The 13436-nt window shown below is 45.5% G+C and overlaps 1 protein-coding gene across 1 annotated transcript in view; it reads right to left on the bottom strand.

Moving 5' to 3' along the window:
- Positions 1–5155: 5155 nt before the first annotated feature.
- Positions 5156–13436, bottom strand: part of COL20A1 (collagen type XX alpha 1 chain) — a 51600-nt gene continuing 43319 nt past the window's right edge. Inside the window, exons 32-40 of the mRNA XM_064391693.1 lie at positions 13251–13304; positions 12881–12934; positions 11434–11505; positions 10712–10747; positions 9369–9435; positions 8350–8538; positions 6969–7046; positions 5986–6141; positions 5156–5492 (exon numbers count right to left, since the gene is read on the bottom strand). Coding sequence (XP_064247763.1) covers positions 5479–5492; positions 5986–6141; positions 6969–7046; positions 8350–8538; positions 9369–9435; positions 10712–10747; positions 11434–11505; positions 12881–12934; positions 13251–13304 — 720 coding nt within the window. The 3' untranslated portion in view covers positions 5156–5478. The remainder of the gene's footprint in view (positions 5493–5985; positions 6142–6968; positions 7047–8349; positions 8539–9368; positions 9436–10711; positions 10748–11433; positions 11506–12880; positions 12935–13250; positions 13305–13436) is intronic.

The following is a 13436-nucleotide window of genomic DNA, read 5'->3' on the forward strand; positions in this document are numbered from 1 at the left end:
CAGGCAGAGGCAGACATGGTCTAAACATCCTCTAAAAGCTGCCTCAGGACCTGCAGTGAGAGCACAACTCAAAGCCCAGGCTGCAGCTCTGGGGTCTGGGCTTTGCCCAGCACCTCCTCCACACCCACAGCTGGGATCAGCACTCAGGAGACTCTCTGGGAAGTTTACCCTGCCCTGAATTTAGGGGAATACACACCAGGAGAGGCAGGCAGCTGCCTGGGGAGCAGCACAGAGGGTGCTGCAGAAGCCAGAGCCAGGTGAGAGCCCAGGTGGGACATGTGTCACCCCTGTGTGGTGGCCTGGCACACGAGGCTCGTGGCTGCCACACGGCTCAGTGAGCAGCACAGAGCTGCTCAGAATTGTGACAGCAATTCTGGAACCAACACAATGGGGTTTAGAGACTTCTTTGAAATACAAGTTACTGTGCTCAGCCTGAACAGCACAGGTTAAAAATCAATGCAGTGATCAGCCTGTGAGGCCTCATCTAAGAACTACAAGTGACCTCCGTGTTCACAGATTCAGCCAAGTGCTTAAAATCTGTTTGGCTCACAAAGACAGCAGAGTAGCTGTGGTTTGGGCCAGTTCCACAAAGAGCTGTGCTGGCACAGCACGGGGTGGGAGGCAGGGAGGGAGGATGAGGGAGCCGAGCTGCTGCTCCTCGTGGCTTGTTTTCAGAATGAAGAGAGACCCAGTCTTTGGAGATGCTAATTTACCCCTTTTCACAGCCAGCGAGTTTGCTTGTGGCAATGAAAGGAAAACAAACAGACGAACATCTTCAAGGTCTAGTGCATAAATGTCCCAGCACAGCTGCAGGGCTGTGACACAGCAGGGCTGCCTCTCGGTGTCACAGCCCCACAGGGTCACAGGCTGAGCCCTCTCCAGCACCTTTGCACATTTTGACGAAAGGATTGTGAAGGTGGAAGATTTGTGACCCTGGGCACTGCTGGGTTAGGGGCATGGTATCACAGCGATGCCCACAGCAGCTGCTCAGAGCTCGCCCTGCCTCCCCCTCCTCCTCCTCCTCCTCCTCCTGAACACATGGGAATCACTAGCAGCAGAGCAGGTGGGAGGCTTGGCTGTGCACGCACATTTTGAGCAGTAAAACCAGCAGTTTCCAGCTGGGATGGAGTCAGCAGCAGCTCGAGTCTGCTCACATCTCCCAGCAAACACAGGAGCCAAAGCCAAGCCGGGGTGGCTGGGCTGGCAGAGCTGCTGCTGGGCCCCTGAGCAGGAGGGAATGGCTTGGAGGCACCAGGAGAATTGATAAAGATTTAAGGACAGGATGAGAGGCAAATGTTCAAGGTGACAGATTGGGAAGTGCACTAGGGACAGGCTTTGTGCACAGCAAAGGGCTCATCTCCTATTTTCACCTTTTCTGCTCAAAGTCATGGCCAGTGCACACTGTGTGAAGGGCAGTGGCTCAAGGGGAGCATGGCACTTGGACTGCAACAGAGCAGGACATTCTGCCCTGCCATGCGGGAGGGGAAGGAGAAAAGAGCTGCATTTGTTGTGCATGACACAACATCAGAGGCACCAGGTGTGATCAGGAGTGCCAAGGGCGTGGTTGTGTCCTTGAGGAGTCAGTGCCACTGCAGGATCACAGGGTTTGGAGGGACAAGATGAGGAGTGACAGCTGAAACCATTTGCAGAGGTGTTACTGGTGTCCGGGGAGAAGCTGGCATAGGGCAGGTCCCTGGCATCCTCTGCTTTGTTAATGCCATAGTAGTTTTCATACACTGATAGCTACATGTTGCATAAGTAGTTTCCCAGGTTAAAGTTCAAATAAATTCTTGTTTTTGCTTCTGACATGCCTCTTTTTAAAGTCTAAGGGGAGAAATTAGGAAACAACATCCACTGCTCTTTCTCAGGTAATTCCATCTTGGAGGTTGTTTAGGAGGATGCCATCCTTCCATAGGATTCAGTGATCAGAAACTGGAATAAAACTGGGACATGAACCAGACTAGAACTGTAGAATAATGAATAATTGTGCTATTTCAAACCCATGGAACACAAAGAGAGGTTTTAGCATATGAAAGACTCCAGGAAAATGCATGCAGCCAGACTGTTGGCATTTGTAATGCTCCCAGCTCAGAAATTATTCCCAGGACTTGAGTGAACAAGCTGACATCAGAAAAAGAGTGGGGAAGCAAGAGTGGGACACAACAAGAGCCCTAAAATGTATTGGAAGAGATTCAGAGCAAAGTAAATGGTTTTCAGCTTCCAGGAGTGCAGAACTAAGCTCAGAGACCCCAAAGGCATCAAAGACAGCAGATACGGATGTTGATCTTTTCTGTTTTACTTGTGCAGGAGAGATTGAATCCTTACCATGGTGTTTGATGCTTTCCCTCCAGTACAGCTCCTTTGGGCATGAATGGAACAAAACAGGCTGTACCAACCTCAGTTACCTCCATTGTTCTGTTTTTCCCTACAGCTCATTTCTCCTGCTTCCCTAATGCTCACTTTGTCCAGATCATCTTCCCAGCCACAGGGGATGCAGGGTGTTCTATCTGCAGCTGCCTGGTGGGATGATCTATGAAATCCCCATTTCCCCAGCATTTCCAGGGCTGATTTCCATCTCATTCCCCAGTGAGCTAATCCACATAGCTTTTAACACCTCCCTGTTGGAGAAATTTCTCTAGATATTTATCAAGAAATTTGGCTCAAGGCAATTCACTGGTGTAGAGGCAGACAGGCAGAGATGCAGATGAGAGATGCAGGATTCATGTACAGTCCTAAGATAAACACCCCCATAACAGCCCCACTTGGCCCTCCCCCACTGCAGTGATGTTCATTAATGACACTTTATCCACTCCCAGGATATCTTTTTGTTTCCAGCCCTATAATTCTGGTCCAGCCAAGCTGTTGAGTCATGGAGAAAGGACATAACAAGCTCTGCTGCTTGTTAACAGCATTGCTGGTTACTCCTATGGTTGTATCTTACCCCTGAGACAGAGATAACGCCTCAAAAAATGTTTGTTCCAAAAATATCTGTCATTGAAAGGTCCTCAGCCCCTGCCACAATCCACCTACACGAGGTGGGTCAAACTGTCAGAGCATAAAATCTTGCAGCAAAAAAGCTCCTTGGCTTGAGGAATTGGGTTACAAAGCACTGGCACAGGCTCTGTGACACTACATGGACTAAGTATCCTTGATTTCAAGTAAATAAAACCACTCATGGGAGAAAGTTTAGGAAGATAAATGGACAAGTTGTTTGTGCAGGTTGTCTGTCTCCTAATCAATAACCCTGCTGGGACCCAATTTTGTTGAAGTCTGACCATTGCTGTTGTCTCTGAAATAACCAGACAAAAGCAAATGTCACTAGAAATTCCACCAAAATAGATCAAATCCCAAGACAGGCAGAGAGGGGATGTGAGCAATTTGCAAAAACAGTTGATAAAGAAACCTAAAGGAGTTCTGTCTCAAATCACCTGTGGTTACTAATTTTAACAGGCAGAACAGCAAGTTCAGAACTGAGAATTTGGCTGCACTGGTTGAAGTCAGAAAGGAAGCAGAATAACCTGCAATTCAGATGTTCCTCATTGCACTGCTCGTCTTCCCCAATCTGTAAACATTTAATAGCAACAATTTTCTGCCCACAGCTTTCACTGGCCACTTATCACAGCTTTGGAGTTTATACTCAGCGCTAAATTCAGAACCATTCTGAACCAACTTACTGTAGGTTTTTTGGTGGGTTTTTTTGTTTTTTTGTCCTTTTTTTTTGTTTGTTTTTTCCCAAAGAATTTGGAAAGCACAATTCCAAAGCTCTTTTACCTGTATAAACAGACGCACTGCAACTCCCAACACCTGAGCAGGGTGTTCCTGTGCAGGAGTCTCTTCCAAGCACAGTGTTCCTGCTGTGCTGCAACCTTCAGCTCCTCTGACCTCTCCTTTTTCTTCTGACTGGAACTTTGTCTGCAGCAACACTTCATCTGTGCTGAAAGGTTTCCATTTTATATGTCAAGGCAACTCTGGAGAGCTCCACAGTGAATAAAAATGTTACTTCTATCAGAGTGGTGTTTCTATGCATTTTCCAAAGGGAATGTATGTCATACTGAAAATATTAATTCTTGGGAGTTTCTAGAGAATAAACACACATAAAGCCAAGGATGACTTTAAATACTTACAGGATGCATTAACCATATTTTATCTGACTTTTGTTGTAGGCTGGCTCCCACACAAGTCTGACATGTTCCAATATTCCTTTAGCAGAATTTCTTAACTCCATAGGATTTTTCCTTCATGACAAGAAGAAATAATATTTGGACTCCTTGTCTAAAAAAGTCAGTTCTCTTAAGGTAAACCTCCTTCTCCTTGGTATTGATGTGACAATCTGCTTTCTAAGTGTGATGTATTTGCTGCTAAGATTTCAAAGGTTGGCTGTATGAACACCCAGGCTGCCGTCCCGTATGTAACTGCAGAAATTACACATCCAGAATAAATGCAGTGGCATGTGCATGATGCTCCATTTTTTACCTTTTAACAGCTCTGAAAAATATGTACTGATCCTTTTTGTGCCACTCTGCTTTAGGCTTAGGGTTTAAATCAGAGTTCAGGAAGGTTTGTTTCTGAAGGAGGGGCAGGTTACAGGCAATGATCCAGCACAGCCTGAAGCAGTGATTGCAAAGAAGGAGGAACATTTTTATCAGTATCTGCATGGTTGTTGCAGACACATCTCAGCTGATGGCAAGGAAAGGGGTGTAACACAACAATTACCTCCATGTTATATGGGTAAAAGCCAGACTCAGAGCTGTTCAATATTCCACCTGATAAAATGCAAAGTAGCTACTCAGCCTGCAGGAGGGAGACATGGCAAAAGCAGCAGGTTAATCTCCAGCTCCTCTCAGCACAGGGTTGTGACTCATGTAAGGCTTTGCCTGAGTTACCAAGCCCCAGGGGAGTTGAACAGTGGTTTGTCACATCCCAGTGAGGTGATCTCTGGCTGCAATGTTTGTGTACAAAACACCCCTGCAAGGAAACCATCAGCATTCTGCCAAAAGCAGAAACAGCCAAGATGGTGCTAGACTTTGTTACTTTGGCAGCCAACAGAAAATGAAGCTTTGCTACAGTGGATTTGCTGCTTTGGTTATGAGGTGCTGCTTTTCTCTGTACTGGGGACACAGAACAACAACTGGCAATAAGAAACCACAAGCAGACAAACAGGCAGAAATTATCTGTTATTTCTGAGCATTTCAATACAGTATTTCTTTTTCTTACAAGTCTATCAGCCTGAGTGTCCAGCTGTGCCTTTGTCTTGCTGTGGAGTGTGAGTTGGAGCACTGCAGTTGTGCAGACAGACAGCTCAGCCAGACACAGGCTGTGGCTGTTGGGTTTGATTGACTTGTCCATACAGAAATGATGGGGAATTAAAAAAACATAACACATCTGCTATTTGGGTTGCTGCTTCTTTTGGAGATGTTGAGTTTTTTTCCAGAGGTTTCCAGGGAAAAGCGACGTCTTCAGCTGCCTCCATCCCAGCCATCAGGGGACAAAATCTGTGTGTGGAAAGGATGAGGCCACTGAGCAAATGAATAAATCAGTGTCAGGGTCCGAGAAGGAATGGCACAGAATTAATCCCTTTCCCTTGTAAACCTTTTGTTCCATGCCAGTGAATTTCTTCCTCACCCAGGTCTTTCTCCCACTGAGCCCCATGAAATGTAAATGTAGGAACTGAGGAATTGTCCCTATCTCCATCCCCCATGGAAACGTTGCTGGGGACATGAAGAATGATCCCCCGTGATCCCTCCCCACCTGCTTGACCAGTGCTGCATGATGTGTTAATCCATGGAGGATAGCTGAGGAGCAGCCCATGGAGCTGGCTTTTATCCGTGTGGGCTGCATGGGAATCACCCTGGCTGCTCTGCAGAGGAGGCTTTGCAGCACTGATGGTGCCTGAAGGATCAACAGAGGTCTCTGCCTGGCTCAAGAGAAGTAACCTGAGACCAGCCATAAAATCATCACTTTTGTACTGATACAGTCAGGACTTACCTCTTCTATCAGCCTCATAACATCCAGAGAAATCACAGCCCCCCGGAGGCCCAGGCTGCCCAGGCTGCCCTCTGACACCAGGGAACCCTGGAGGACCAGCATTCCCAGGGTAGCCCTTGGGACCTGGTTTCCCCTGCACAACTTCTCCCGGTGGGCCTGCAGAAGGAAAAGCACTGTAAGCTGTAGCACATCTGCTTTAGCAATGTAATGCCTCCTCTGTATTTTCCTCCATCCTACATGGCAGGTAATCTTCTGAGCATAGATTCCTCATTCTGGTGTTTAAACAGGACCTGCCTGTTGGATAAACCTGTTCTGAATCCCAGTACCTGAATCCCAGTGTTCTTGACCTTAAGTGTGGTTAAAAATGGAGCCTGGTTATGAGAACCCCAAACCCACCTACATGTTAAAGCAGAGAATCACCTTAACCCCAGGATCCATCCCAGAGTCACTGGGGTTTGCGCCTTTACATCACAACTATAGACAATTAAATGAAGAGGAATGTGTTTGACCACACTCTTTTGACAGTGCGTGGTTTGTTATGCCAGTGGTAAACCTCCCACAGGTCCCAAGAGCAGGGATCAGGGTGGAGGAGTACACCAAATCCTCACAGATTACTCACAAACCCTTATGTTCCACGAGCTGAATTTTCAGAGCTTCTATCCCCCCCGAGCATCTGGTCTTGCATGCAAAAAGGCAGCAAAACTAAAACTCCCTGGATGTGTCTCATGTCCTCAAAGCACATCATCCCCTGGCAATGGGTACCAGGGGTACTAGAGGGAAGAAGCTGCCTGCAGTAATCTGTAAAAGTATCTGACATTTTAGCAGAGAGGAATCATTGAGGATGCTGCCAGCAGGGCTGTGGTGGGAAGGTGAGTCCAACCCCACCACAGAGGTCCGTCAGCTGGATGATGCTTTGAATCTGAGAGTTGGTGGCCATCACATGGCATTGCTGGAGCAATAGACAGAAGTTGGGGTCACTCTACCTGTTCTGCCTCTGGGTCCTTGGCTCCCTTCCTCACTGGCTCCAGACATCCCTTTCTCTCCTTTGGGCCCTGGGGCACCTGTTCACAGATAAGAGATAAGTGTTGCTTCACTGTATGTCAAATTTCACCCTGAACTGAGGCTCCTGCAGTCTCTCCATGAGTCAAAGAGGAGTCACAGCCCTTGGCAACCCTGAGAAACATCCATTTGCTTTCATTCAGCCTGGGCACCTACTCTTGCTCTGATCAGCAGGGCACTGGTTTCTTTGATCCAAGCAGCACAGATTTGCAGCCCAATAGGGGGTGGGAATGAACATTTTTAACAGAGAAATTCATAGCAATAGTGTTACTGCACCAGCCTGAGGGTCAGGTCCACCTCTGTGCTCTTCATGTGGATCAAACAAATCACAAAGCTGAGGCGTCTCTTTGACAAGGTGCTGGTTAGCCAGGATTGATATTTTCCTGTTAAATTACTTGTGAAACTAGTACCTCTCAGAGAAAACAGGTACGTTTTCACAAAATATGATTTTTCACTGTTTCAAGATGAAAATATTTTGATCAGCCATGTTCTTCAGGTGGTTTCTCACTGAGATGCATCTTCTGCCCTCTCCTGCTTGACAGGCTGGAAAAATCTGCTGGTTGTTACTCCCTTCTCTCTGAAGTGACATTGTGATGAGCTCTGCAGATACCAGCTAACACTGACTACTGCAGGAGGAAGGAGTTAAACAGAACATTTCCAGTTACTCAGAGGTGTTAGGACACTGCTGAAACCAATGTTTTTCTTTTTATTTTGACAGACAATTACTCGAACCGCTGACAAACATTGTCTGCGAATCCAGCAAAACATCTTCCCACTTTTCACTCATTCATGTGCAATAACTGAGGCCACTTCTGAGATTATATTAATCTATTTCTTTAGTTATGTCTGAGTCTTTCATTGTGAAACTACTGCTCCAGAAACTTACTTCCCCTTTGAAGATTGCTTCAGCTGCCTCATGCCTTCCATCAGTGTTTTCCAATGCTCCTCAATTCTGCCCAAAGCTGATCTGTTCCACCACCATGTCTTCACCCAATTGACTGGTTTTGTTGTAGAAAAAGCCTCCTGCCCTCTAAAATTAAGCTCTCCATCCCCCCAAACCTTTATACTAAACTGGCTTTTCCTTTCATGCAGAATTTGAAAATAGAGTGGGCTGCATCTGGCTTCTCCCTACTTGAGATTTTTAATTTGAATGCCTCTTCCTAAGTAGAGAAGTTCAAAAGGAAAACAGCAATGAAATGAGACAATATAATGGATTATCTATACAGTACTGCTTGAGGCACTGAGATGTTTAGTTAAAGTATCAAAGATGCAGAGAAAAATGCACATGAACCCTTCTGTCCATACCTCTCTCTCCTGGATACCCATCTTTGCCTGGCTGTCCAGGGGTGCCATTTTCTCCTCTTTCTCCACTGTTCCCAGGTGGGCCTGGAGGACCTGGAGGTCCTGGTTCTCCTGGTTTTAACCTTTCCTCCCAGATGGGAACTGGCTTTCTTGCATGTTCATGTATGAATGAATCGAATTTCAACACATGAGCTGAGAAGGCGAGAGAGAAAATAAACATTTCCTTGGTTGGGAAATTCAGGAGAGATAAAAATCAAAGGATTTTGTCTAAAAAGGTACTTAGAAGATCAGCTAGTGCTAAAAAGCTGTCAGTCCAAACTGAGAAAAGCAGGAGATGAAGACTGACAGCTGAGTGATGACTTTGCTGCCTGACCTTGGACGAGGCACTGCTTCTCTCTGCACATCACAGCACAGGAGCTTTACAAAACTTCCTCTCTTGGGAGGAATCAGCTGAAAGAATAATTTCTCTCAAATTAGTTTCATGCTCTTCCATTTAAGAAATAAAGGAGGCTTTGCAAAACACCAAAGGGTTTTGCAAATAAATATTTTGCAGGTCTTTTCTGTGCTAATACCACCAATAAAGCCAAAGTAGCGCTTGGAGCCTGAGATGGGACATTTGCTGTTCATGGTGCTCAGCAGGGCACAGGGTGGTGGAGCTGCTGGGATCACTGCAGCTTCAGGCTGTCTCTCCTCTGGTTTTCCACTTCTGGAGAGCCATAGGATCATAGAATCACAGGCTGATTTGGGTTGGAAGGGACCTCAAATCCCATCCTGTTCCACCCCCTGCCATGGGCAGGGACACCTTCCAGTGTCCCAGGCTGCTCCAAGCCCTGCCCAACCTGGCTTTGAACACCTCCAGGGATGGGGCAGCCACAGCTTCTCTGGGCAGCCTGTGCCAGGGCCTCAGCACCCTCTCAGGGAATAATTTCATAGCTAATATAAATCCAATCCTTCAGCTTAAAGCCATTCCCCCTTGTCCCACCACCACATGGAGACTCAGGAGCTGGGTTGGTTTTACTCACTCTGAATCATCCGCTCACAGGCCTGGCTAACGAGCTGGTAAATTGTGGCCAAAGACTGTGGTTCACCCTAAAATGAAGCATTATTTTTAAAAATTAAGAAAAAAATGAAATATTAATATCTTTTAGAAAGGATCGATCTCATAATGCATGATAGCTTTCACCCCATTCATTTTCTCAGCTTGAGTTCCAGAGATATTAATTACTGTGAAATGCAGCTCTATTTATTTATCATGAAGCTCTGAAACCAGAAAATTGAAATTGGAAACATCAATTATTGCTTTTCTCCTGCACATCAAAAGGACCAGACCGAATCTAAATAATTACCAAAAAAGGGAGAGCAAATTTCACCCTCAAATTTTATCAGAAAAGATGCTAAGTCTATAACTCAGTGTTCTGTGATATGTAAAACATTTAGTATGATCAGATATTACAACTTCCTATCTTTGACTCCATCTTCCATGAATATTGATTCTCACTGTATTTTGAATAAATCATATATGATGGGCCCTTCAGAAAATTTTAGTAAAGTAGGGAAAAGTGATTAAAATGCAAAAACCTACTTAAAAATAAACACTGACTCTGAAAATTCATACCTAATGCACCTACTTCAGAACTGTTTATAAAACATACATCTCTGGCTGGATCACAGTGCAGATAATCCAGGCTTTAAATACTTCTCTGTTCAACACCCAAAGGAGGGGGAAGTAGAAAATTCCAGTGTAAAATAAGTCTAGAAAAGGAAAAACTGGTAGGATTGGAAGGAGAATGCTCTTAAAAATTATAATTCTGAGGCATTAACTTGAGACAAAAGCACCTCATCCCTGTCCGAAGACAAATTTGCGTAAGTCAGTCTTGGCAATGCCTCCTAGAAAGTCATGGCATTTTGATTTAACCAGAAGTCAGGATGAGAAAAACTTGAAAAACCTTTTTTCCCAACAAAACAACCTTCCAAGGTAGTGTGGATGTCCTGACTGCTGAGGTCTGTGCTGGGCCATGGACAATGATTATGACAAATGAGTCCCCTTTTGCAACACATTAAACCAGAACAAAGTGGAGCCAAGTGGGTTTGGTTTTTCCCTTCTCAGCAAAGAATGGATTTGTATTTGACATTTCTGCTTCATTACTGCAAGTGATACTAAGGAGCTCCTGACTACTGTGGGATTATTTATACCCCAGCAGCCCAGCCTGTGCAGGTGAAAGAAAAGGCAACAAGCAATAGGTACAACCAACACTGGACAGGTTTGGCTCATAATTGTAAGTAAAAGTTGCAATTCAGGTTATCACACCCACTCTTTTGAGGGTATGATGCACTGACAGCATCACCCAGCACCAGAAAAACTCACTTTCTCTCCTCTTTCTCCTTTGGGACCTGGCAGCCCCTATAGAAAAGAAATTAAAATGAAGTTTAAGGAAAGGAAGAACAGAAAAAAACCAAATAAATAAATTCACTGGGGGTGTGGGTTAAATTAGTGGGAACACAATGATTGCTTCTCACACTCCTGTTTCCTTGACCTCATGGCACTGACTGTAAGAGCTTTAAGTCCATACTTAAAAGTATGACTTCATACTCAAACACTTTGTTTTTAAAGAAAAAGAGTAATAAAGAGTAGCTGGAGCAGTGGGATAAACGCCATCTACAGGGATGCAGAAATTTCTCAGCTGCACTCTAAGAACAGATTTCCCAACAGGACAGGTGGTTTTGAACATCTGAGGAGGAGAAATACCTGTGACATTTAGGTCTGTGGTTTCACCTACAAACCCAAGGCTGGCTGCTCCAGCTCAGGAGTGACTTTCTTGCTTTATTCTAGAATCTTACACCAGAAATCTGTTTAGATTTCGTGTAGCAGGTGAATCTGCAGAGGGCAAAGGGGGTCGGGATTTGTTGAATATTTTATCAACAGATCAGCAGCCTGGGCTTTGAATGCCCAGACATCTCCTTAAGAAGGATGAGTGTGAATTTAAACCATTCTTCAGACTCTGAGGCAGAGCTGCTGTGGGAACAGCTCATTCCCACTCAATTATTCCATGTCTTGGCCTTCTTTGAGACCCAAACGCAGAAACTTACTGTTGGCCCAACATCACCTGGAGGTCCCTTCTCACCACTGCTGCCTCGGGTGCCTGTGGCTCCTTGGAAACCCTGCAGACATTACAGATTAAAAATCCAGTTATTTCCTAACTTCTTCTGTTCAAGGGCTCCAGAGGCTCCCGTGGTGGGAGTTCAGAGGACTCAAGCAAGGGAACAGTAGCCTTAAGTTTCCTGTCCAGCCACGAGCCCACTGTTCAAAGCACATTGTGTGTGTCGTGCTCACATCATTTCCCATCACCATCTCAATTATGGCCAAGCCAGCCAAGCTGAGTTTTGCCAACAAACTGCAGTGTAGTTTATACCCTAGAGGCTTTTTGATCTTTCATTATATATTCAGATTTAGATGTAGCCTAGAGCACAACCCACTTCTTCAGCCTCCCAATACCACGTGGTTGTTTTCTTTTTCCTTTAAAACCTGTGCTGGCCTCTAATACTTAACAACATCAAGAGCAGCTTAGAGAGTGGGAAGTGCCTTCTGTGGTCGTCTCCTCTTTGTGAGCTTTCTGTGCCTTTTGGAGCCATAAAAGGAAGAAAAAAATCAGCCAAAACAAACCAGCAGAAATACTTTGTTTTAAATTTTTCCAGCTATTCCATTTGAATTCAGTAGATATTAGCAACTTTTCTGAACAGTGAAAATGAGAAAAGTTTTCAAGGCAGCACCAGAACAGCTTTCAGAGCCTGCTCTGAAGGTGACAGTGCTTTCCTCATATTTAAAAAGCTGAGGCTCAATGCTGCCAGATCCACATATTCCCAGGATGAACAAGTCAAAGTTATGAGCCTAATTCAACCTTGGCTCCTATAAATAACTTAGCACAACCACTGCCAAATTCCTTATAATTCAGCAGTGAGACTCAGCTGTGAGATTCAGCTGTGAGAATCAGTAACTTAGCAGGTCCACCAGCCATCAAGTAAACCCAAATTTGGTTCAATTTCCCAAGTAAAATGACGTGTTCCTGTGATGCCTTCCAATTAGGAGCTGTGAATCAACAGATCTTAAAGTTCTGCTACCCTGGGCACGACTGAGTGCAAGCACACCCATCTAATCCAGCCCTGGCAGCAGATACTGGCAGTGATGTGGGGAAAAACCTTTCACACTGCCTGCATCCTCCAGCTCCTGCTGACTTCAGTCCAACAAGCCAAATCCCCTCCAACTCAACCAACAGCTGGAAAACAGTAGTGTCAGGAAAGTGAAAACAGCACAGTAAGAATCCTCTGGCTGGGATGAAGCTTCCTCAGGACTTGCCAGAGGAAGCCAAGGATTTTCTTCTTACACTGAGGGTGGCAGGGAAAGGGGGCACCTGCTCCATGTGCCAGGTGTTCCCTGTGGTGCCCTGGGAAGGGGGTTTGCTCTGACAATTCCAGGTGAAAGCATAAAACTCTGCTGAGGAACAGATTTCAGAGTGCATCACTCACAGGGAGTACTCACCCTTGGTCCAGGAGGTCCTGGAGGCCCAGCTGTGCCTTCTAGTCCCCTCACCCCCTGCAAAGCCAAATCCAGTCAGTTACTAACAAGAGGATTCTGAGAGACCTCATCAGCAGTGAGATGCTTTTCCATGTGCTGCTTTTAGCAGGAACTTGCTAAAATGGGTAAGAACAGCATCTGTTGAGCAACAAGAAGTGCAAAATCTGCTCAAATTTGGCCAAACCTGAAATGATCCCATTTTTCCCCCCCCCAATCCATCTGGCTTTGTGAAAAGACCATTCATTTCTGCACTGAGTGCACTGGGATGTTTTGGGTCTCTGCTGGGATGCTCCTAGCAGATTTTTAGGCACCCTCAGGGGTGAGGTGTTTTTACCTTTGCGCCTTGAAGTCCATCCCTGCCCGGAGCTCCCTGCACGCCAGGAATGCCCTGTAAATCAGAAATGCTGGGTAAAGTCAGCATCTGATTATCATTGCCCTAATCCATCTTGGAACAGAGGACAGAAGAGAAAGGTCAAAGAAGAGAGAGAGTTATTCATTACACAGATCAAAGTTATTCATT

This window comes from Passer domesticus, chromosome 16, assembly GCF_036417665.1.
Source record: "Passer domesticus isolate bPasDom1 chromosome 16, bPasDom1.hap1, whole genome shotgun sequence".
Taxonomy (NCBI): domain Eukaryota; kingdom Metazoa; phylum Chordata; class Aves; order Passeriformes; family Passeridae; genus Passer; species Passer domesticus.